Source organism: Gigantopelta aegis, chromosome 6, assembly GCF_016097555.1.
Source record: "Gigantopelta aegis isolate Gae_Host chromosome 6, Gae_host_genome, whole genome shotgun sequence".
Classification (NCBI taxonomy): Eukaryota; Metazoa; Mollusca; class Gastropoda; order Neomphalida; family Peltospiridae; genus Gigantopelta; species Gigantopelta aegis.
The window spans coordinates 79,669,084-79,695,996 of record NC_054704.1 but is presented as its reverse complement, the minus strand read 5'-3'; the positions used below and the strand labels follow the sequence as shown (position 1 = coordinate 79,695,996).

Sequence of the window (26,913 nt, the reverse complement as noted above, 5' to 3'; positions counted from 1 at the left end):
CCTACATGAATAATTTTTTTATTAATTAGTGTTAATACAAAATGCAAAATGTAAACCGGGTATTGCTTTATTTGCGAAAATAAATCCCCCCCCCACCCCGTTAGTTTAAATATAGGCTTATTATCAATTTTATGCAGCCTCATTCCGGATGATCTGCGTCCCAAGGCCGTGGCACAAAAATGGTGGAGGAAGACGAGGAACGATGGACAATAACAGGAATTTGCTTATAGAAATGACAAAGGTACACTTTTGAAAATACTGTCACTGTATAAAGAATGGTTCGTGATTAATATGCACTAACTGGTACATGGAAAATCAAAATGACTCTTTTGTTAATCTGTTTATTTCATCACTGTTTTGCAAATTTCTATATTTGTAAACATGACGAAATTATACTACTTTCTATATAATACTTGTCATTATAGTAATTAATGCGTTAAACTGTCGTGTATTGAATTTTATATCGCTCTGTAGTCAACATGCAGTTTATTGACTTTTCTTTTGGTAGGACTTTCCTTTGGCACTGTCACGTATAAAGAACATTATAAATACTTATAATAAATAGTTAGGGTTAGTGATAGTGCCAAAGGAAAGTCTTTCCCAATGCCAATATAAAAAATCCAAACAATTCTTTAATTAGTATGTAGGTAAAAAGAGTACATACATACAAAATTCTTAAGTACGCCTAGGTGAATTTGGTTTTCAAATGTTTTGAAATTGGACACTGCTTCATGTGCTTTGACAAATTTTGCAGGGCAGTTATACTGTGACACAAAAATTGCAAAAAGTTATGATCCATTAATTTTCACGATTTTACGGTACCGAGTACATAATTTTACCCTCTGGCAAAAACCCTGACCTCCCAATGAGCTGTTAAAAACTCACAATGCAATCTTGCAGAGTCGAACAGGCGTTTGGCAAAACAGTGGATGATTGCATGTTTCTCTGTCTAGTGCCTCGTCTGTAGGAGGACAGCTACTCCCGAGGAGATCCTTTACTAGATCTTGCATCACCATTACCAGACTAGTTTACAAAATGAAAGCTATCACCGGACAGAGCTCGTTAGAATAAGTACAGCCATGATGACATGCACTCATGAATCATTGTCAGGCATCGAAATAAGTTGAGAATGGTCGTTCAGGTTACCGGGAGGTTACCACATGTTAGAGAAGTCAAAAATTTCAACGAACGGTAGTTTCGTTTCCGAACGTAAACCAGGCAATGCATTCAGGACTTCTGCGTTTCATTATCTCGTCAGGAATTGCATCGATGTTAGCGCGCAAGTCACTCCGCGTTTAAGCAGCGTCCACTAGATGAATTTATGTCCGCGTTTTGTTTTCTCGTACAAAATTGCACCGATGTTCGTGCGCACTTGTGCAATTGCAAAGCAAATTTTGGCAATCTGCGTTTAAGCAGCGCCCACTAGATAAATTTACTTCCGGATTTCGTTTCTCGTACCGATGTTCGCGCGCACTGTTACAATTTCAGAACGACCGCGTAGTAGTAATAGGAATTCAATTCTAACTTTCATATAGTTGTGGAAACCTATAGGTTACCAGGTTATATTTTGTGGTAACTTGTAAATGGGTTACCAGACACCATTCTTATTTCGATGCCTGATTGTCATGATGGTGATGATATCAGGTGTTCGCAAAAAGTGAGCATATCCTGCCAAGACAGGCATTGAAATAAGTTGAGTATGGTGTTTCAGTTTACCGGGAGGTTTTCAATATCACATGTCAAGAAATTTGAGAACAGTACATGTACGGTGTTCTCCACACAATCTTTATTTCAGCAAACACTACACCCACTAACTTTGGATCAATTGTATTTTTTATCAAATATATATAGAGAGGTTATTACCCTCATATGCTTTGGTATCGTTAATATCATATATTAAGAATAAATGTATTGTGCGAGCCTGAGGCTCGCAATAATCTCTTAATACAACATGTTTTTGTAAACTGTATATGCAACTTTAATTCCAGTCTGCCCTTACTAGTTATTCAAATTACGTAAGAATATGTGATGCTGTGTCTTTTTTCAATGGAAATGACATTAAACTTGAATGACGTCATTTTGGATATCCTTACATAAAAATAAACTAGTGCTTAATGTTTTTTGTTTTCTGAACACAACAGCTTTCTGTGTAAATTTGCTATTTAAATGTTTTTGAATGATGACTATGAATGTATACCTCAGTTATAGAGTGTCACCATAGTACATTTGCTTAAATGTCAATAAACGTAGTGCATCGACCTTGATTAATTTACATCTAATTTGCAAAGTTATCAAATTCTGAAAGTGTGTGATCTGAAAAATATTGCATACTTTGATTACACTGGATATGCTAGCTAATATATTATATTTATATACATATATATACATATATATATATATATATATATATATATATATATATATATATATATATATATATATATATATATATATAATATATATTATATTCAAGTTTCATCATAATGAGAATAGTACTATTTAAACAGTTGGTCATGGATTTTAAGTTAAATTTGAATTTTATATTTAATGTATTGACAAAATAACAAAATAACAAAATAAAAACAAGAATTTGGGTGTATCTATTATTTATTTTAAAGTATTTATTTGTACTTTTTTAATATAGGTATATACTGGGGTTTTTTTTTTAATATTATTTTTTTAATTTTATTGAACATTAATACATATCTGAGGATGTTATAAACAATTTATGAGATAATATAAAAGAATATGTGTTGTGTTTCTGTTTATGTGTATAAATTGCGAATTTATTTTATTTATTGAATCATACAGGCGAATAATTGTGTTAATGGGCGAATTGTTATCATATTTTCCGTTTGATGACTACTCTCAATACCTGTAATCTGTTGTCTAGCGAGTAGTATTTGCAAACTCAACGTAAACATGTCAAAGGTTGGTAGCATATGATTGGTGCTGCGTGGCGTGACACACCATCCACGTCGACAAGAGCCCGTATAAAAGCTGACGGAGCTGACGCAAAGTTGTCATGAGTCTTTTAACAATGGATAGTTGAGTTGATAGTAGGGCTGGAAGCCAAAATGTTGATGACAAGGGAGTCTGCAGTTATTGATCGTTGGAGAGCAGTATTATAATCACTTTTTAGAAACAAACGGAGTTAAAAACAATTCGAAGCTTATCCTTTCAACGGACCTTTTCAAGGGGCTTTTGTTTACAAACAATGTTTGAAACATGAAAGATGTAAGTAGACCTTTAAGGCTTTAGTTTGTTTAGTTGTTTCAAGCATTTTGTCTTAACGGGTATCTACTACATTTTCTATTTTAAATTTATCCAAGTGCATATCGTTTTTGTGATAAATTTAATAACAAAATGGTTTTGCATGAGCGTTTATTTTGGACGATTTTGACCGTTACTGTCTTGCTGGCTTCAGACTTCACAGTGTTTTGCTTACTGTTGCTATTTATAGCCGATGAAGTAATGCGTTGTGAGGCGAGCGTTGCTCGTTTCGATTTGTTGCATGTAGCCTAATGCCAGTAGTGGTAAATGGATAACATTTGCACAGTGTGATACATTCTTAACAGTTACTATTTTTTAAAATGTATTCACAAATCACAAGTGAGTGTTCACCAAAATTATGGGTAAACCCGGAAATTGAGGCTAATTGTCTCTTTTACTATAGTCATTCTTTAAACATGTTTTTTTTTTTTTGGTGTAAATCATTTGAGTTTGGTTTCAGCTTTGATGTAAGAACAGCAAAAGTGTTTTGGAAATAACAAAAATACACTATTATTGTGTGCAATTTACCAGACAATTGGCCCAGACATAAACAACTTGTAGTAAATTCATGAAAAAAGGTGTTCCCTGTGGGACGGACTATAAACTATGAAATAGACCGAAATATTGCAGTAGAAAAACTTAATTGTTAAATGTACCAGCACTTTTATCCATCACCCCGTGTCTGTAAAAAAAAAAAAAGAAGGAAAGGGGTTAGGGGTTGTCAAGTGTTACATAATTTTGGAAGGAGTCTTATTGGTGTTTTAAAACAAAAAATGGTAGGACTTTCCTTTGGCACTGTCACATGTAAAGAACATTATAAATACTTATTATAAACAGAGTTAGGGTTAGTGACAGTGCCAAAAGAAAGTCCTTCGTTCTTATTAAAATGTATTAAGTTTTAAACCCATACCAACCCAAATATCATGTTTTGAAAAAGAAATCCTTTATAAATAAAAATGTTTCTTTACAAATTACCATTAAATGATACAGATTGAATATATGTTTTAATACAGTGGAAAGTAAAATGCTAGAACAGCCAGTTTATGCAGCTTCACTTGCATTCTGAAGTAATCGATAATGCAGTACATAGACTAAAGCCTTAAAAGGTGCGCGTCTGGGATTGGCAGTCCTCTATGGCAACATACGGGGAATGAACTCTCCAGTAAAGGATTTCTCCGGAAGTGGCTGTCATCCTGTAAACAAGGCACTAGATAATGATTGATAGAATCGTCCGCCATTTTGCCAAATACCCATTTGACTCTGCATTGCGCAGAGATACAGCCCTGATCTCGTATTAGTTTTGTCGTTGATTACCTTGGATGTTCCATCAATTGCCTCAAAACCTGTATCAGAAAAGATTTAACGTGTGCAGTTTTATAAATGTATATATTTTTTATTTACATTGAACTTACTATATAAAAAAAAGTTATTTCAGATGGTTTACAATTTAATAAATTAATGTTTTTATTTGAATTTTATATTTACATGCCAATTACTTGACATTTTGAATAATCTCTGTACTAATGGACAGTTGTTAAAACTACAAAATAAATTTTGATTTTGTCCCAGAATAAAATACTAGTAAGCTGATTAAATAGGATTAATTTGTACCATAAAATTTAATAATGTCAAAAAGTAGATCTGCTAGAAAATTATGGCATATCCATTCCATTCCAATAAGCCGATGACATTAAAAACAGTTCAAGTGTCTGCAATACATTTTGAGCTATATTTGTTTACAGCCCAGACCAAAATTGTAGAAGCTGAGACTGAGTGGTCAGTCCAGTGCTGTCAAAACAAAGATCCTGCCAGATCTGGTGTTGATGCCAGCAGTGACATGGTGTGTTTTGTCACATTGGCCATTCGATTCAGTTTCTTTTTTAACTGGTATCATACTTGCCAGGCACTAAAATCAATGGTCGCCCAACAGACTACCTTTGTAAAATTCTTAGTCACCCTTGGCCAATAAAGGTTGCCACAGGCTAATTTTCAACCCTGCAGGTATCGTCGTCATGTACAATAATTTCAATTTCCCTTTTATTTTAACAGCTAGAAGAAAATACGCAAGTTGGACAAAGTCCAGTTCGACCAAATTCTCTTATGTTTGACTATGCTCACACGATGGAAATTGAAATGGTCTTCAATTCGGACGTAGATAACAACCACCAAGCACCAACGGCAAAGACAAGTCGGAAAAAGAGAAGAAAAGCAGCCGATATCCATGCCAGAAAATTTGAAGGTAATTTAACATTTATAGTAACTGTTGATGATACATATTTCTTTTAACTGATGCAAGTTGAATGTCAGTTGTGCAATTGTTTTGAATGTCCTATTTTTTGGTTTCAAGATTTTAATTACTGAAATTGTTAATTCATACATGTATGTATCTTTTTGACTTTAGTGGTTTGAATTTGTTCACCAAAGTTTCCTAAGTGTTAATGTGATCTTAATAATAGTATTAATACATACAATTTTGTTTACAGAACTGTACCAGCCTACTGGCGAAGTTTTGGGACGTGGATCCTATGCTTCAGTTCAGACATTTAAAAGTATTAATTCTAATGACAACCGGGAATATGCAGTTAAGGTAAGATGGATTTTTGTTTTGCTTACATGTAGTTGTTTAGTTGTTATTAGTGTTGTGAGGATTTTGAAACTTGTCTAACTGGGTGTATTTGTTAAAAATATTAAGATTATCTTTCTGGGCTCGCCCTGTACATGGGCAAATTAGCCAATTGTTAATTTTTATTCAAAGTGGCTACATCATTTAGTTTTTGGCTAATAACATATTCCTTAAATTAACCACATTTCAATAATTTTTAAGGAAATATTCAACATACATATCTGAAAATTGGCTAAACCAAAATTTGTTCCAGTGTGAGCCCCATCTTCATAATGAAATCATAATTGTGTAAGCTGTAATGTATTACTAGTTAAGCTTGGGGGTTGTTAACATTTCATTCTTTTGAAAGTGTCCTTGATCTGACAGTTATGTTGACGGTTTGTGCTCCCATTTAATTTTTCCAGATAATTGAAAAGAACAACAGCATGCAGAGGAGCAAAGTGTTCAAAGAAATTGAGATTTTCAGTATGTGCCAAGGTCATGAGAATATTTTGAATCTGGTGGAGTATTTTGAGGAGGAGAATCGATTCTACCTGGTCTTCCACAAGATGGCCGGCGGCACTTTGTTGGCGAACGTCGAACGGCGTGGCCACTTGTCTGAGAAAGAAGCTCAAGCTGTGGTCCGGGATATCGCCAGCGCCCTGGATTTCATGCACAATAAAGGTAACGTGTGTGTGTATTAAGCATTTTTCTTTCATAACATTGTTCGTTTGTTTGCAAAATCAGTTGCAATAAATGATTAGCAAGTATGGTTGTGGCACTCCATATGTGTGTCGACTGACAATTCATTTGCTTTTGATTGATGGATAGTTTGAAGTTTTCAGTTCTCTAAGATTTAAAAAATAATGGGTTTTATTTATTTTTATTGTGATTATTATTTTTTAAAAATTGGTTGACTTAACCGTGGTAAACTGAATTAAAAAAAAAAAAAATTTAACATAGTTTTTCATTGAGGATGTTAATTAAATTAGTTTTTCATCGAGGATGTTAATTAAATTTGTTGTACATTGTACTTATTCAGGAATTGCTCACAGAGATCTGAAGCCAGATAACATCCTGTGTCTGTCTGTTGACAATGTTGTGCCCCTGAAGATCTGTGACTTCGATCTTGCCAGCGGTGTGCCAAAGAATGAAGATGGAGGAAGAACCCCTGAGCTTTTAACACCAGTAAGTGTTTTATTTTTATTTTTGGTCCTGTTCAGCGTAGTTGGTCTGGGATTGATTTCCACTGGATTATTTTTGGTTCCATCCAGTGCACCTCGAACCGATGATTGATATTTAAATCAATGTGCTCTAGTGGTGTCATTAAACAAAACAGTCTTTTAACTTTGGTTCCGTTCTTTAGTTGGTCAAAATGATTTGACAAGAATGTCAGTAACAGTGATAAACTATTTCCATGGTAAACTAAATGGGACTATTTTTGAATGTTTGGTGTCTTAATAATAAAATGGGTTTCCTTATCTCCATTATGTTTTTATTTTCAGTGGTCTTTTATTGGTTATTGCTTTTTACTGTGAAATTAAAAATGGTCATATTTTTTTAGGGTGGATGAGCAGGCCCTCTACATCTGGCGACTGAAACATTTCTTACTATTTATATTAAAAATGCCAGTTAGGCGCCATCTGGCTCCTAGATTGAAAAGTTGATGTAGAGGGCTGATGAGGCAAGAATCTGGTTATTTGAGAATTGTTTTTTTTTTTAATTTAATGTTTCAATTCTCTAAGTATATTTGACAAAATGTAATACGTAAATTGCTTTGCTTTCAGGTTGGGTCAGCTGAGTACATGGCCCCTGAAGTGGTTGATGCTTGGGTTGGTGAATCCTTCTCCTACGATAAAAAATGTGATCTTTGGAGTTTAGGAATTATTTTGTAAGTATTGACCTTTTTTAAATTTTTATTATTATTTTTGGTATATTTTGTGTTTAGTTGCTAACAATTTATTGTTGCTATTTTATTAATTTAAAAAAAATGTATTATATTCATTTATTTTTTTATTTTTTAGTGCATTTATATTTTTTTAAATCTGCATTAAATTATACTATGACATTATACTGGGTAAATTAGACTGACATAATTTTGGTTCAAACCACCATTATTAAATCATAATGTATCTTAACTGAACTAATGCTATCTTAATTTGGTAATCGGTACCTGTTTTATTATGCATGTTTGTTTTCATTCTATTGCCTATCCAGACATGTAAATGTCTTTCTTTTGTATATCTTGTAACTATTCTCCTTTGAAAAAATACTTCATGCTAAAGAAAGATGATACATTAAAAAAAGTTAAAGATTAAATATATGTTGAAGTGGTTTTTTTTATATTATTGTATTTTGATTGTTCTTTACCATGTTTTTTCCCCAGATATATCATGTTATGCGGGTATCCTCCATTCTACGGTCAGTGCGGTGAGGACTGTGGGTGGGAGCGCGGGGAGGCGTGTCAGGACTGCCAAGAGCTGCTGTTCACTCGCATTCAGGACGGCTACTTTGAGTTTCCCGACAACGAGTGGTGCCACATCTCGGACTCTGTGAAGGACCTCATCGGTCACTTGCTGGTGCGAGACCCACGCAAGCGCTACTCGGCGAGTCAGGTGCTCAGCCATCAGTGGTTGGTTCAGCCAGTGTCCGCCACGCCGCTGGCCACCCCACACCTTCTCACACGGTATGTAGACTGGAATTGTAGTAGTAAACCTCGAAGTCTGTGTGTGTGTGGAACTAGTTGAGTAGTTGTGGGACATGCCATTGGGGGTGGGGTGAGTTTACTTCTAGTTATTTTTTTCCCAACCCTCCATTTGTACTAGTACCCATTTCTCGTACACAAGATGCAATGGGGTCTACAAGAAAGAACATATTGAAGATCTCTGGTTGCTATTCAGAAGATAGTTTGTGTGGCAACAGTGGGTTTTTGTTTTTACTATACATATCAGGTTTTGAGACGGAAGTAAGTAGCTGTAGTTTAAAATGAATTGAGGTGTCAAGTGAATACTGTTATCCTGTCCTTCATTCTGTAGTTGAGGATGTAATACTGAGTAAAGTATTTAAACTGGATCAGTTTCAACTAGTTGTTTTCCGTTTCACTAAGAATTTTTCTCTTTACAAGATCATTTAATAATGAAGATGATTTCTAAACATTTAGTTAATTGCCATTGGTACATATTTTTTTTTTTTGTTCTGTTCAAAAACATTTAGAACAAACAACCTTACTGTATCTTAATCGATTCTCCATTTTATATATTTTCAGCAACAATAGCACCAAAGATTTGGAGTCTTTTGCAGAGGCAGCTATTTCTATCAACCGAATGATGCAGCAACATCTGTTCATTTCGGAAACCCCAGAGTTTACGTTTGGTCGTGACTCAAGCGAAGAAGAGGAGATTGATTCGGCCGACGAGTTTCTTAATATCGGTTTATCCATGAGATTGTCGCCACCTGGTACATCGAGTTTGGCCAAGCGCAGGACGACACTTAACAACCACATGTGTGGCTCCAGCACAAGTGCCGACAGTGCATCAAGCCTACCAAGCTCTGGCAGTTGGGCGTGAACGGTCTACAATCAATATTTGACAATAGATAACAAGTTACACAGATGAGCCTGTTAGAAGAACAGTCATTGGTCAGACCAATTTGGCAAACGCGAAGTCTTTCATCCAAAGTGTATTTTGGCAGTTATTGAGTGTATGGAAGAGTTCTGATAAGACATGAAGTTTGAGGTTTTTATACCCTTGTGATTTGTGATAAATAAGTGCATTTGTTTTTCATTCCCAGCTTTGAAGGAAGTGTGTGCGCATTTTTTGAAATTGTTTAATTAAAAAAAAAATTAAGAATGCTTTCCTTCCATGAAGGGACTTAATTTTTTATGCCCATCTCTGAACATCATTTCTCGATTAACAGGGCTAAAAATTTGCCATGATTCGCACAAGCATAAAACATCCGAATCTTATTTGGATTTGCATAAAATATTTCCAAAATTTATTAAATTGAATAATTGGTGAGTAAAACGTTACAGAATTAAAACAAAAAAAATATTTAAAAAATAGTCTGGTTATCAAGCTTCAGTTTAAACTGGCTTCAAAAGCATAGCATACATTCGAATATGTGCATGTTCGAAACATAGTGGTTTATTGAGACTAGTCTGGCCTGGAGCCAAGTGGTGGTTGGTCCATTTCTACGAACCAAATTGCCAACAAAGAGAACCGAAAGGAACATGTTTGTTCAGTTCTTACATCATACCAATAGACAGTAATTAAGTGTTTCCAAATTTAGTAATACATCAGACATTTCTATGTTAATTCGCCAATATTATGTTCTTAACCTTGAATTACCTGCTCTTTTTAATCAATACATCTTTTTGTCGGTTGTGAAAATGTGCTTCAGTAATATCATACAAACATTGAACCAATGCGCAAAATACATCGGCAGAAGTATCCCATGCGCTGTTTACGAATAAGCAATCTTTGAAAAGTTGGTTTATTTAATCCATATACAGTTAGTAGCACATGACACACAATTCTATATACTAACACTGTTGATAAAGTTTCTTCTCTGAAAATGTTTAGAATCGGAGGATTCCCGTGGACTGCTTCCATGGGAATCCACATTCTCGTGAAAAAAAAAGCCAAATTTTTAGCCCTGATTAATATATTAATGGAATGTGCTGTAAATCACATTGTCATTTTAATTGCTAATGTGAACAAAATTTTCAATGTTAATCTTGTACTTCCAGACATCAGAATAGACATTTGAGATGGATGTATCATAGGTTTTGGTTTCCTTCAAATTGGGGAATGAAAAACGGATCATAACACTACTGATTTCGGTGAATGTATCAAAGCAGTGGGAGATGCAGTATTTTAGTCATTGCCATTTTACGCTCATTTGTTATACATTAATTTTCACCCATCATGTTATTTTTTATTACGTTTGTATTTTTGCATATTTTTATGGACACGTTTGTCTGTGAGGACAGTGTATTCCCGGTGCACGAAGGTGTGTGCTGCATCGGGGTGGAAGTTTAACATATTTAAGTTGATGCTCAGGTCTAGAATTCGGCTTGCACCACACACGTGGTGTGTTTGTGAGTGGTTTTTTCTGTACATACCTCACTTGATCTCATATCATTGGAAAAAAAGGTTTTTAAGAAATGTTTCCATCTGCTGGAACAGCATTGGTGGTTAAAACATTGCATGTATGTACGTTTACGGTGGATAGTATGTGGCAGAACCTGTGTTTTGCATGTTTGTTTTGTTTAATCCACCACCATACATTGACAGTTGTTGACAGAATTGATGCCATACATCATCATAATCATCATCATCATAGTCTAGTTGAGCTCATTTCCTTGTCCATGTTGTCAAAGGGCATTCCATATTAGGTGAATTCATTTTATACTGTTTTGCATTTAACTGTACATTTGGAAAGTCAAGACTTTCATTGTCTTGATGTTTGTCACCCCATTTAAAATACCAAATTGTTTTGTTTGTACAGCAGTGTAACATTGTCAGCTATGTTTTTTTGTGGAGGACAGGGACAATTCTTTTGGGGGTTTTATGCTAGTCTATGATTGCAAAAGTAATAGTAGCTGCCTGTTGTCCTTAAGAACAGGCGAATTGCTAAATCAAAAGTTTAAAAAGTAACCTATTTAATACATATACCAAATTTGAAAGTAAATGTTTAGTTATTCCATATTTTCTTAAAACTGGAACTGTGAATAACTTTGAGGGAGCATTTGAACAGTATAGGTTTGTATTTTTCACGAGTTGTGGTTTCACTCCATACTGTTTGTGGCAAAGAACAATGTTTATACCTAGTGATTGTTGCTAGTGATGGCTTGAGATGGTTACACTTGCTTCACCTGCATAACTAAACGCTGCATGACAGTTGCATATTATGAAGTAGAGTGATTTGTGTCTGAAGCCTTGTTAACAGCTTCTAACAGCTTTGGAATAACATTGCAAGAGTTATGTCATACTGCCCGCGATTGTGTCTTAATCTTGCAAGAAAGTACGGTGTGTTTTTATGACGGTTTGTTTTGTGAATCCTTCATGCCAAGTGACGTGAGATGTGGAGGGAGTGCCACCGCTGGTATTGGATATTTGTTTGGCATTCCTAGTGCTTGCAGTGCTTAATGTTAGGAAGACATTGATATTGTCCATTGGCATGAGCATTGACATAATGAATTTATCTGTGATATATGATAAAATGGTAGGCCAAAAGCTGATGGTGGAGGTAGAGTGGTGCTGCTGGCTGCTAAAAAATGTGCCTTGTGGCATTTTATGTGAATCTCTTGTGTGTAATAATGCTTTCGCGCATATCAAAAAAACGTTGTTCCAGTTTGGTAGCTGTGCAATTATCATAATGAATTTAAATTCCTATTACATAATAAAGGAAAAAGGTAAAAAAGTTTTATCAAATGTCTTTGATGTAATAAATGAATAGAAACAAGAGATCCCATTATTTTCGTGTATACAAAGGTGCTATTGACTTTATGAGAGATGGTGGCAGGTTTGCTATTTTATTTGTAACAAACATTTTGATGGAGCAAACTGGGTTTTTTTGGAGTAGCTTTGTCAAGTCTTCATGTTCGAGATTGGTTTCAGTAAATGAAGTATCATTTTTTAAAATGAAAATTTGACATGAATTTGGTGATCTTAATAAAATAACAATTCTGCCAAGTTGATCTCTCGCTAGTAATGGTTGTTAATGCATAATTAATGCTGTTTAACTGTTCCAACTATCTTGTGTTGTTTGTTAAATTGTATCAGATTTTAAACATAATATTCTGTTTCAATTTCCATCATGTTAGCAGACCTACATCAGTGGGTTGTATTTTCTGAGATGTGTATGTGCGTGTGATAACACTTGTAAACATTCTACTAAAGTCCATTTCTAATTTATATGAAACTAAACTAATACAAGACTTAAAAAAAAAAAAAAGCTTACTTACAAGGTTAATCATTAAAAGCCTGCTTCCTCGTTTGTTTCCACTCATTTTTGGTTACTTAAAAAATAAAATAATAATAATTTTGTAAACTGGGGTTTTTTTTACCACAAAATTTCAGTGTCATAAATAATTGCTATAAAGACATCCAAAGAAAACTAAAAACCATAAAAGGAAGCATAATTAGTATGTAACTTAAGTAATTTATTGAGTAGAATATTAAGCTAAAATTATTTTTTCTTGTGTCATCCTTGCATAAGTCTTTGTTTATTTGTATAGCATTGATATATTTTTGTGCAGGTCAGATACATTGGATGAATATTTCTGAAGTGATATATTTAAGAATGTTGAATTTGTTTGTCACACACACTACTTGATACAAATGGCCAAGAATCATGTTGGACAAAAACTTCTAATGTGAAGAAACTATTGTCCTTCATTTCAAGCTTTTAACAACTGTAAAAGTATTGGAAAAAAAATAAAGCAATTATATTTTCAATTTGTTTTGTTTTCAGTTTGTACATATATGCGTTGAATTGATCCACGGTAGTAATATGTATTAATATACATAATTGGTCCGAATTTCAGGAATGAATTTTTTTTTTTTTTTTAAATTATATTTTGTTTCAATGTATTTTTTTTAAAAGTATGTTGTTGGTTACCATGGTCTTTGACATCCATAACAGTTTCGTTTGTGACTGTCGTAAACAAATCCACTTTGCGGTTTGTTGATCCCATCAAACCATCCCTTGCTGCAAATGAAAAAATGTGGGGTTTTTTTTTCTCTAAGACTACAAGTCAAGAATTACCAAATATTGATATCCAATATCTGATTATAAATTAAGTGTAGTGTTTTTGGGTCGAACAAAACAAACTAAAAATCGAATCTAGCTTTTATGTTTTGGGGCGGGACGTAGCTCGGTGGTACAGCGCTCGCCTGATGCGCGATCGATTCCCGTCGGTGGGCCCATTGGGCTATTTCTTGTTGCAGCCAGTGCTCCACAACTGGTGTAACAAAGACCGTGGTATGTATTATCCTGTGTGTAATGGTGCATATAAAAGATAATTTGCTGCTAATCAAAAAGAGTAGCCCATGAAGTGGTCCAGGACCCCGTTCCACGAAGGTAGTTATGCACTTCAGCTGGTCTTAGCGCCAAGATTGCTTCATGGAACGGGGCCCAACAAACGATCTCCTCGGGACTGGCTGTCCTGCTATAGACGAGGCACTAAATAGAGATTCGTGGAATAAATAACTATTTAGTCAAATGACCATTCGACTCTGTATTGTGCCGAGATACGGTCATGATCGTGGAAAATGGTTTTGTCGTTCAAATTGTTGTTATTTTTGCTATTAATTTCAATTTTGTTTGACGTAACAAGAAAAGTAAAAGTTCTGGAAATAATGACACCCTCCCCCCAAAAAAAAACCCACACCCCCAAACAAACAAACAACAACACCCCCATCCACAAATATATCGGCTCAGAAATAAATAACTTGTAGTATATTTCATAGTATGAAAAAGGGCGTTCCCAGTGGGACGGACTATAGTCATATATAATTAGCCCATGCAATCTCCAATCATTAGCCAGACCTTGTCCCATTTTACAAGTGTTTATCACCTGAAATTAGGGCACCTGTTAGGCTTGTAAAATCGTAATCACGTGATTGCATTGTAAACAGATTTGGCGCCACAACGTGTTTATCTATTCAGATGGCTGGACATTTGTACATTTGAAAGAGCGATCATAACCGTACAAATGTCCATCTAGCAATGGGTGTGGCGGTGGTGTGTTGTATTCTCTGGCGTTTAATAACGTTTTTCCTTTTATTTCACTGTTTCCGGAATTTCCTTACAGATTTCTCTTCCTATGGGTGCTCCTCTCATTTGCCTTCGACAAACTGATATTGCCCATTTTAGAATTTTGTGACCCATTCTTTACAAAATCCTGGATCCACCTCTGGTTGATGTTAAATAATGTAACGTTGAAACGGTTTTGGATGACTACTGCTTTTGTGTAAAATGCACTAGACATAATATTCCACAGACCAGCTCCGTTACACAACGCATGTATAATTATCTAAGCAATTTTACCTTTGCAGATTATTAGAGAACGTTACTATAGAAACTGGACACATTTAAGCTAAATTACTGTGTCTAATAATAATTGGTTTCAAATTCTCCAGTATACGTGTAAAATAAGGTTAACAGGTCGGCAGGCAGGAAGGCAGACATACAAGCGAGTGGGCAGACAGGCAAGCTGACAAGTGAGTAGGTAAGAAATGCCTGTCTATCGACAACCTGAACAGCAGAAAGGGAAATGCATGTTTCCTCCGACTCCTACGACATGTCATCTTAATGTTCAGGTAGGTATGTAAGCAGGCATACAGGTAGATAGGCAGGCAGATATGTAGGCATATAGGTAGGCAGACATGCAGGTAAATATACAGGTAAATCGGCAGGCAGGTAAATAAGACTGAGAGACAGGCAGACAGACAAGCTGACAAGGAGTAGGTAAGAAATGCTTGTCTAACGAAAACTCAGCACATTTTAAATGGTTATTTGATGTCTCCGAACAGCAGCAAGTGAAATGCTCTTTGCCTTGGACTTCTACGACCTATCTTCATTTTTGCATTTACAGGCAGGCACGTAGGTAGGTAGATAGGCATGCATGTAGCAGGCATATAGGTAGGCTATGCAGGTGTGTAGGCAGACAGGCAGGTAAGTAGGTAGGCAGGCAGGCAGACTAGGCAGACAGAAGGCAGGCAAGCAGACAGACGGCAGGCAGGCAGGGAGACCGACAGGGCAGACAGAAGGCAGACAAGCTAAAAAGCGGGTAGGCAAGGAATGCTTGTCCAACGATAACTTAGTATATTTTAAAAGGTTATTTATTATAAGGGATACGCATTTTGCTTCCGATTTCTATCGCATCTAAGGCGAGCGCTCTACCACTGAGCTATATTCAGGTAGGAAGGCGGGAAGGCAGGTCATTCCTTTCATTCTTTATTTCATATACCAATAGATAAGACCCCCTACCCCACGTCATTGGTTGAGACGGGGGGAAAACTTGTAACGACTTGGTCCATGAATATCCTTTTTCTTTTGATCCACCACTCTACCACCAGCACACTTCCCGCAAAATATGTCCTGGAATAGTGTACACTGACACTGGCATTTTGCCATTTTTGTCACATTTGCCTCCAAGTCCATTTTTTACTGGCATTAGTGTCGTGAAAATGCTTTTAAGAACAGATGACTTCTGCACAGTATAACCGTCACTGCCATTTTATGGCCTATTTAACAACTCTTAATTGTTAAGCCCTAAAATTACTGTAGGAGTATGCATTTTAATGTGTGTGTGTGTGTGTCTGACTCTCTCTCTCTGATTCTTTTCAAATCACTGGCATTCCCAGTCTGCAGCTCAACGCGGCAAGACGTGTTTGTTTCTCTTGTGCACACTACACGTGCTTTCGCGGCTCGACTTGGGGATCCTTTACTTCGTTGTTTTTGTCAGCGAAGTGAAGTTTTCTACTGGGATGTATGCGGCCATTGGAACTGATTCAACGCTGGAACGCTTCTCGTTTCGACAGTCTACACCATCAGGTTGGATTCTTTTTTAGCGAGATTCCTTGCCTCCGCGTCATTTCTCCGTCTAACTGTGTTGACTTGTTTTTTTTCGTGACTCGTATGACGGCCATTCTGCAGAACGCCACGGTTGTTCGCGTTTAGTCTCTACATGTCCGAGCCTGTCCTAGCAGCACTGGAAGATTGACCGTCCCACTCTAAGAAGAAATAGGAAGTGGGGTCGGCCACTACTACTCTTTTCTAGACTTTACTTTGTTTTATTGTGATACCATCTCGTATCCTCCGAGTCGGGCCCGGCCGCACCACTATACCAACCTATGACGACTGGACTATACCCTAGTCTGATTCTCTCTCTCGTTAAGACGGATCCGACTTCTCAAGATCTGTATTTCAGCACAGCACTCAGGGGCTGAAGCAAATGGTCCGCTTTCAAAACTAAAACATACAGGTTTATACATATGGAGTTTCTGGTGGTGCAAAAACAAAATAGAAAAGGTCCACTTGGTTCATATTCGACCCCCCCCCCCCCAGGTCCAGCTCACGCCACGCCCCTGGCACTACACCTCCAACGTCTACTGACTGTCATTCTAGGGGTTTTCTTGACGGGATGCAACCCATCTCGTTCCTACAAGCTGTGCACCCTAACGGCCTTAACGAGGCCACTCACTCACGTGGACATATAGATCGGACTTTAAACTTTTAGACCTTCGTCAAAAGTTTGTCGAAATTACTATCTTTTTTTTAATATTATTAAATAGTCCGATCCTCTCTTCTTTCTCTTATTTATTTTTGGACTGTCCTTCTAAAATGCTCCAAATTATATAAATATTCGACCGAGCAGTCAATTCTTTTTATTTTTGGCTTGTAACTTTTTTTCTTTTTCTTTTAAAAATTCTATTAACTTTTTTACTAATTGCTATTTTCAAAATTCTGCCGCCCCCCCCCCCCCCCCCCCCCATCCCCATCCCGAGTCAGGCCACCGATCTTATCTAATTTCTTTTTGACCACCCGATCTAATCTAGCGACCAAATTTAATGAGTAGAATTTTCTTTATTAATTATATTAATTTTTGGATGTAAATTTTAAAATAGTCCGCTTAATTTTTTTTCTGTCCCGGGACAAGTCCCTGGCTATCCAGAGACAGGCCCCTGGACGGACATGCTTGAAACTCTAGTGGTATATGAGCATGTAAAAACTATTCGCACTCGCACTCAAATCACTGGTATGATTTTGCAAGTACGGTTTTGATTGGTTGAATGAAAGGTCAACTGGACATGAGCTCCAACGGGCTGCTGTTAGATCCACATGTAATAGTGGAGCTAATTTTAATTAGATTGATATTTCCTTTTCAACTAGAAATAGCTCAGACAATAAAGTAACATTAAAGGTATACTTAACATATATAATTTAAGCTGTCGTTCGCTATATTGTAAAAATGCGGATTATTGTTGAATTTCATTATTAAAAAGCTTAAAGAGCCAGGCTAATACACAGTATATAACAAAAATATATGAACATTACATTATTAAAAATTAAAAACAAAAATACCACCCCAGTTATTAATAAAGTGACGTTTTGTAAAACAACACTGCTCATGTCTATTTTTAGTTCTTGGAAGAGCTTTATTTAAATATTTATTACATTTTGTTTGGGCTCCAAGCGCATATGTAGGAAATTTTGCAGGGAAGGTCTAGACTGTTTCGATCGCACGTGACTCAACTAGGTGTCAGTAAATAACAATTAACGCACAGTGGTGTGTATATAACCTATACCAACTGGACAAAAATGGCACTTTTAAAACTAAAAATGGTAGGCCTACTCTTTCAGACCTTTTCTGCAACAGCACCTGAAATGTTTAATAAAAGTGAAACTGTTTTTCTTTCAATGTAGGGAATGACGAAAATACTATTAGTTTCACTTTGGTTAAAAAAAAGAAAAAAAAAGAAGAGTTTTGTTTAACGACACCACTGGAGCTAAATAATTTTTCCGTTACTAGCAGGGGATCTTTTATATGTACGTTCCCACAGACAGAAAAGCACATACCACGGCCTTTGTCCAGTTGTGGTGCACTAGTTGGAACGAGAAAAAACCCAATCAGTTGAATGGATCCACCGAGGTGGTTCGATTCTGCGACGTAAGCACTTCAGGCGAGCACTCAACCGACTGAACTAAATCCCGTCCCAATAAGAAGAAAACCCGGATCTAAATATATTAATACCTCGTATGACGCCTAAGTCACACAGTATGATATATTATGACATTGCTTATTTTTGGTCATGTCAAATGCGGCCAGCTTTTTGTATTGTCATTGTGCGAGTAGACGTACCCAGTCAATAGCATTTCATAATGTGGCGTTTCCGATTGCTTCTAGAAGCTTCCCGCTTTTATGCCCGAGATAATATACCTGGCTTCATTGCTTCATGTTATACATTACGGAATAAAACTACATTTCTTATTAAATTATTGTGTAATCACCTGAGTCTTGACACGCACCCTGACGTTGATCTGGAGACAATAGTAATCCGTGACGAATTCACAAAAGGGTGTTGCCCATTCGCGCGAACGTGTATGTTTAACAACTTAAAGAGACTGTCTCGAGTTTTCTTACATTTTAAAATGTTTCAGACCAACATAGCCTTTTTTTTAATGACGAAAATGACGAATTAAATACTTTTCTTGTTTAGAATATCAGTTTCTGTATATATTTTAGATGTTTGTTGTCCACCTAATGCTAATTTTGTGTGTATGTTAACCCCCAACAAATATTACAAATTGAAATGAAAAATGAGTGCTACCAACATTCGCATACGACCGCAAATATATTAGATATACAGACACTGGTATTCTAAACAAGAGCATGTATTTGATATGTAATTTTAGTCGCCCCCCCCCCCCCCCCCATCATCTCTAAAAAAAAAAAAAAAAAAAAAAAAAACGTAAGATAAATCCCTTAACAAAAACTGACGTCCACACAAGTGCCCTTTTTGAGGTGCACCCCTCCCAATAATAAAAATAATGGGTGAATTCAGATTTTTCTTTTTTAAGGAGAGAAAATAAAGAGACACTTTCCAGGCTGTCGATAAATGTGTAAAGAATTCATTTTACGCCAGGGAAGATAGGACATAGGAAGATTGCAGTGGTATCAGATTCACACATCCTGTCGTAATAATTACGTGTTAATGACTGTACCAGTGAACAAGAACGTCCAGAATCTTCTAGATAGATCTCGACCACGTCAACGTCGTTAAAGAAAAGAATTATTCGGACTATCCTATCGTTATGAGATTGTGTAAATGACATTAGACGATAATGTTTACAATGTTCGACGTCCGTAAACGTATTTGTGTGTGTACGTGTGTGTGTGTGCGTGTGTACGTACGTGTGTACGTGTACATTTGTGTGTATATGTGTGTGTATTTATGTACGTACATGATTGCGTACATGTGTGTACACATGTGCGTACATGTGTGTGCATGTGTACACGCGTATGTGTGTGTGTGTGTGTGTACATGTGTGTGTGTGTGTACATGTGTGTGTACATGTGTATCTGTGTTCATGCGTGTAAGAGCGTGGTTTTGAACACACATACACACACACACACACACATAAAGATTCATGGCAAAAACGGGTCTAAGAGATTGTCAACGAAATAGAAACATTTGTATTTAAATTTCCAAATTCAAAGTAAACATTGATCAAAATAGTTTAATTTTTAGACCTTGTAGAATGTAAAGTTATATGTTGTCGAACATATGGTTAAGGACTACACAAATATTTGGAGAGGAAACCCGCTGTCGCCACGCCATTGGCTAATCTTTTCAATTAGCAGCAAGTGATCTTTTATATAATGCATCCTCCAAACAGGATAGTAAATACCACGGCCTTTTTTTCCTTCTTTTTTTTCTTTTGTACACCAGTTATTGTAGATCACTGGATGGAACAAAAAATAGCTCAGTGGGCCCACCGACGGGGATCCATCCTACACCGACCGTGCATCAGGCGAGTAGTACTTTACTACTGTACTTCACCATTCAAAAACCGTGTTCAGATAAATGAATGAATGGATGTTTAACAACACCCCGGCACCAAAAAAAAATATCGGCTACTGGGTGTCGGACAATGGTAAATATATCAATGAATTGATGATCAATTAACATTAATACAAAAAAAAAAAAAAAAAAAAAAAAAAATGAAGTTAAAAACTCAGTTTAAAGAATTTTGGTAAGTATATTAAAATTTCGAGTGAAAATCAACATCTCGTAAAAACTTCAAAATAAGTTCAGGGTAGAATCAAAACGATCCATTCATATTTTGTCTGCCAAATATATCTTTTGTCATCGGAGGGGCGGCACGTAGCCCAGTGGTAAACCACTTGCTTGATGCGCGGTCGGTTTGGGATCGATCCCCGTCGGTGCGACCATTGGGATATTTCTCATTCCAGCCAGTGCACCACGACTGGTATATCAAAGGCGCTGGTATTTGCTATCCTGTCTACTACTTGAAAAATTAAGAGGGTTTCCTCTTTAAGACTATATGTCAAAATTACCAAATGTTTGACATCCAATAGCCGATGATTAATAAATCAGTGTGCTCTAGTGGTGTCGTTAAACAAAAGAACTTTAAGTTTCCTCGTTGGTCCAGTCGGTGGGCCAATTGGGCTATTTCTAATTCCAGCCAGTGTTCCACAACTGGTGTAACAAAGGCCGTGGTATGTACTATTTTGTCTGTGGGATAATGCATATAAAAGATCCCATGCTGCTAATCGAAAAGATTAGCGCATGGAGTGGCGACAGCGGGTTTTCTCTCCCAATATCTGTGTAATTGTTGTTCATATGTCTGACGCCATATAACCGTAAATAAAATGTGTTGAGTCGGTAAATAAAATATTTCGAGTCGCAAAATTAAATATTTCGAGTCGCTAAATAAAATATTTCCTTCCTTCGTCTGTACAAGATGAATGCACTGCACCAAAATGTGGTGAAACGTCAGAGTACATCGTCAGACAGACATCTCTCAATATTTTCTATTTCATTTCAATTTCATTGTGCCAATCAATTAAGGTTAAAGCAAGCTGTCCCAGGAACACTCACACCTCGATTGTCGCCTTATACCGTATGTAAGTCACTATTCCCAAAACATACACAAGAAGTCACCAGTAACGCAAAACAAAGCCCCCCCCCCCCCCCATCTCTCTCTCTCTCTCTCTCTCTCTCTCTCTCTCTCTCGCTCTCTCGCTCTCTCTCTCCTATTTGAAACCAGAAAAATGGACAATAGACGTTTGCCTTGGAGAACTATAAATGCACCAACAAAACAAAACTAGAAAACCCCCAAAAGTAAGGGGCAAAAAAGAGTTAAACACTCCCCAAACCAAACAAAAACTACAAAAATCCCTGAGTTATTTTTAGTCCAACAAATACATAAGTCTACTTTTTATTACGACGTTATGAAACTGAAACCCGGAATTTTGACACCCGGGATTTTTTGCGCAGTCTATATTTACGTATTTGCGGAAACAGCAATGAGCGTACTCGTGTGTTATAAAAATAGTACCACTAAACGTTGATAAATTACCTCGGATAACAGTTATCTTCCCATATCCGGAAATTAATTGTGGTCTGTGGCCAGATATAGTCTTTACAGTGTACACATGAGATGAATATCATTAGCTGCACTTTACTACGAATAAATCACTTGTCATGACCACATTTCATGGAAAGTTCCAGACACGGCGTGAGCCTTGAATCATTTAATGATTCAAGGAGAAGTCACCATCTGCTTAATATGATCTGAACAACCTATGGGCAACCTAGGGAATGAATGAATGAGACATTTCAAAACCTACTAGGTCCCCTTAACGAGCTACTCTCGGCGCACTAATCTTCCAAAACTATATGTAGCTCCCTTTTTTACTTTTTGGCGGACCGTTCAAAATTGCGCCTAACTTCCTTCACAAAAATGCGCACATTTTCTCTTTGGCTTAATCCTACGGGACATCCCAAATTCCATAGCGCCATACCACCCTCCACCTGTTACCGACCCCGGTCGGACTGCTGGTGCTCCCCCTTCCAACCCACTCTACCCCTTTCCTGTCCTGGACGGAGGAGCCGGCCGAGGCCGGCACCTGTGCCCAGGACAGGCGTGCGCTACAACAGCTTGCTCTGAATGTGCACGTTAAACCCTCTGACATGACCTGCTGCTTAATGACACCGGCCTCGGTGACGCAGTGGTTAGTTAAGCCATCGGATTACAGGCTGGTAGGTATAGGGTTCGCAGCCCGATACCGACTCCAACCCAGAGCGAATTCTTAACGGTTCAATGGGTAAGACCACTACACTTTCTTCTCTCTCACTAACCACTAACAAGTTACTAATAACTAACCCACTGTCCTGGACAGACAGCCCAGATAGCTGAGGTGTGTGCCCAGGACAGCGTGTTTGAACCTTAATTGGATATAAGCGCGAAAATAAGTTGAAATGAATGAAAATGCTTAATGACTAAAACCCAATTGCGTGTACAGGACATTCTGTAGGGGGATCTACACAGTGAAGAGCGAAATTTTTAGGGACCGGTGAAGTCATGCACCCCCCAAAAAAACCAAAATAAATATTGAAAACAAAAATTCGCTTGAAGCAGGGGTGTGTGGTGGTAACCCTTCGGCACACGCGTCTGAAAATAGTTCATTTTGTTTCTTATGAAATATAAATATTATAGCTTGAATGATATACCCACACAAAACATTACGTCCACATAATTTCAATAACTAATAGTTTATATTGATAGATAAACACGTGGCGTCACAGTTTGAATTTCAATTTCACCTCGATATTAACAAAGAACTTTAATTCATAAAATCACAGAGCGAATGTTCAGTGATTGCACAATATTACTGAAAATATCACTGATTTCACAACATCGCTAATTTGACAACCTTACTTTCACACTAAATCGTACGCTATATAATATATTCTTTTATTATAATACTGTGCATATATATATATATATATATATATATATATATATATATATATATATATATATATATATATATATATCTTCAAATCCGATGGACTCGTACAAACAGAAAGAAAGAAGAAAAAAAGAAGAAAAGAAAAGAAAAAACCCAGACAGACCGACGGACTAGTTTTTTCTTCTTATTTACAAGTGTTTGACGTGTTTGACGTGGCGTTAACAATAAATAAGCCCATTATGAAATTACCATTTATTTATAGTTCCAGAACGTTCGATCTGTCTATATATATATATATATATATATATATATAGTTGGTATTGCATACGTCACGTTAGCCTGGGTATGTAAAACATCACACACAATACGCTTCTGAAATACTAAATGGAAATTTATCGCATTCTTGCACACAGAATTGTATTCACTAATAAAAGTTTTGAATGTGACTAGAACATTCTGTCTTTATTTGATTTTCAATTTTAAATACGCAGGATACAAGACTTTTTACATAATTTAAATTAGGAGTTATTAAATATTAAAAGAAGGTTCCACAAAATAGGGACGGAACTTTCATAAAAACTAAGATGAATCCGGTGTAGAATACTGCCTGTGTATATATCAGAGGCGGATCTAGGGGTGGGGGGTGGGGGGTGGGCGCAAGGGCCCGGGCCCCCCTAAAATTTGCGGCAGTTATAATTTTACTATAATTAATTTAAAAAAATTACAATCCCCCTCCAAACCTCCCCAAAGTTCCTTTGACATTCCGCCTCAAGTCATCCCCCCCCCCCAACAAATGGATTTCTGGATCCGCCACTGTATATAGAAAGTAAACTGTTACGGTCGAACTAGACTTCTTACTCACAATGGGTTTTCAGTTAAGTTTTTTGTTTTGTTCTTTGTTTGGGGTAATTGTATTCTTGTTTTTTGGTTGTTGTTTAAAAAATAAGAGAAGAAAGAAAGAAAGAAACAAACAAACAACTAATAATAATAAAAAGACAAAAAACAAAACAAAAAACAAAACAAAAAAACAAACAAACAACCCACACCAACAATAAATGTATTTAAAATATTTTCAAATGTAATGTCGGGTTTGGGGGGGGGGGGGGGGTGTGTGCACCCGCTCTCGGACCCTAATTACCAAACAGTTAAACAATCAGTTTACCGTACAATCAAAAACCGACAGTTCGGCAACTCCTATAGTTTTCAGTGCCATCTCTCCAGAGAAAAGTTGGTATCCGCCCTTCAAGTGGGTGTAGAGGAATTTAGCACCCCTCTCTGGGTCCGCCTTTGGACAGACACTGCCTTCAAATGTTGTTGTTGTTGTTGTTTAGTTTTTTGTTGATTTGTTTTGTTCTGGGGTGGGGTTTTTTCGTTTTGTTTTGTCTTTTGGAAGGGGGGTCTTGGCTTTTCTGGGTGGGTTTTTAAAATTTTTATTTAAAAATAAATTTTAAAAATGTTTATTTGTTTGTTTGTTTGTTTTCCCCTGTGATGTATGTTTACCAGTTAGACGTATGTACGTGTACTGTGAAAGGTAAGCCATATATTGTTTACAGCAATATGATCCAGTCAGGTATTTACATCACGTGATAAGTTTACGGTTGGTTTAGTACCGTTACCGATAGATCACAACATAATAAACGTCGTGTACTCTAGTGAGATCTCGTCACAATGTGCAAACAGACAAGCTTTGTAGGCATTCATTTATTATAACGCTCTTAGAAACAACTTTTACGACACAACATACAGCACATTCCTTTATAACAACTTCCCTTTAATCTTTTGGATATGGTAGACAAGTTTAGATTGCTTACGTGTAGTTCTACGTCTATGTGTAGTGACGAAGTTTGGCAGTATTTGCACTACACGTCAGCTCTTGTGAATTAAATGAAGTCTTTACATAAACACTTTTTAACTTGTAGCAGATATATATTTAATGTCGGTTATTATGCTTATTTATTTTTCATTGAAAGTGAGTATCTATTGTATGTCTCCACCCAGTTTATAAAATGCGATTTTCATTTCAACTTATTTTTGTGCTTATATCCAATTAAAGTTCAAGAACGCTGTACTGAGCAAACACAGCTATCTAGGTTGTCTGTCTTGGACAGTAGGTTAGTTGTTAGTGGTTAGGGGTTAGTGAGAAAGAAGAAGGTGTAGTGGTCTTACGCCTACCCATTGAGTCGTTAAAACTCGCTCTGGGTGGGAGTCGGAACCGGGCTGCGAACCCAGTAGCTACCAGCCTTATGTCCGATGGCTTAACCACGACACCACAGAGGCCGGTAAAATACGAAATACAAATACCGCTGCCTCAACTCTCCTTTCCCTCTCCCCTCCCTCTGTTCCTGTCTCCCCATCTCTCTCAGTCTATCTATTTCTCTGACTCCCTCCCTCCTCTCCTGTCTCTGTCTGTATGTCTGTCTGCCTCTGTCTCTCCCTCCCCCCACTCTCTCTCAACACACACACACACACACACCTGTCTCCCATATCTCTCTCTCTCTCTCTCTCTCTCTCTCTCTCTCTCTCTCTCTCTCTCTCTCTCTCTCTCTCTCTCTCTCTCTCTCTCTCTCTCTCTCACACACACACACACACACATACTCTCTCACACTCCACACATAATACACACACACACACACACACACACACAAGCGCGCGTGATGTAAATATTCCCGAATAAAACATGAGCCCATGGCAACCAACCAGTATTTGAAGATGCAAATAGACTTAAACGTCATTGTGGTCACGCCAACCTGTGGGGATTTACCACTGAGATAAAAATAGACATTGACTTCAGCTATTTATCAAAAATAAAAAGCTGACGTCGGCATGTTTCTGGATCGTTGTTACCTGCCTACTACCTCGTTGTTGATTTAAGCAGATACAAAATTGTTAGATACAAGAGAGAGAGAGAGAGAGAGAGAGAGAGAGAGAGAGAGAGAGAGAGAGAGAGAGAGAGAGAGAGAGAGAGAGAGAGAGAGAGGAGGAGGGAAAAAACCCCAACCAAAAAACAAAACAAGCAAAATAAACAAAACACACACAGAAACCAAAACCTACACAAACTGTCATGATATATATTTTACAGTCTGACGTACAGAATCGTACGTATACTATAACTAACTAACTAACTAACTAACTAACTAACTAACTAACTAACTAATTAACGAACTAACGAACTTACAAACAAACAAACACACAAACTGAATGACCGACTGACCGACTGACTAACTACTAAGTAGCTAATTACGAACTAATGTTGTTCTTGCTTGGCTGGAGACATACTATATACACGGCAAACGATCGCTCGCACACACACAAATTCGTTTTCTTCTCTCTTCCTCGGTCTGTTTTATTTGCAGGGCCGTAGCTAGCGGGGAAAGCATTAAAGAATTTTTTTTTTCTTAACTGTTTACGGAGTTTTAGACTATTAACTATCTCAGTTGCCCCCCCCCCCCCCAAACAAAAAAATCCTAGCTACGGCCCTGATTTGGTTGTGGATTTGTAATATATTTATCACTTCATTATGAAAATT

The 26,913-nt window shown here is 36.9% G+C and overlaps 1 protein-coding gene across 2 annotated transcripts; it reads left to right on the top strand.

The window, feature by feature from the left end:
• Window positions 1–165: 165 nt before the first annotated feature.
• LOC121375422 (MAP kinase-interacting serine/threonine-protein kinase 1-like) lies at window positions 166–13,335 on the top strand. 2 transcript variants are annotated; one of them, XM_041502865.1, is made up of 8 exons: window positions 166–241; window positions 5,323–5,512; window positions 5,757–5,860; window positions 6,301–6,559; window positions 6,918–7,063; window positions 7,663–7,766; window positions 8,262–8,561; window positions 9,141–13,335. In XM_041502865.1, exons 1-8 carry the CDS (start codon window positions 203–205, stop codon window positions 9,439–9,441), a joined length of 1,443 nt encoding a protein of 480 aa, XP_041358799.1. In that variant the 5' UTR covers window positions 166–202; the 3' UTR covers window positions 9,442–13,335. The 2 variants fall into 2 exon arrangements, with proteins under 2 accessions (XP_041358799.1, XP_041358800.1); XM_041502866.1 differs by lacking the exon at window positions 166–241 and adding an exon at window positions 2,981–3,237.
• Window positions 13,336–26,913: the final 13,578 nt, after the last annotated feature.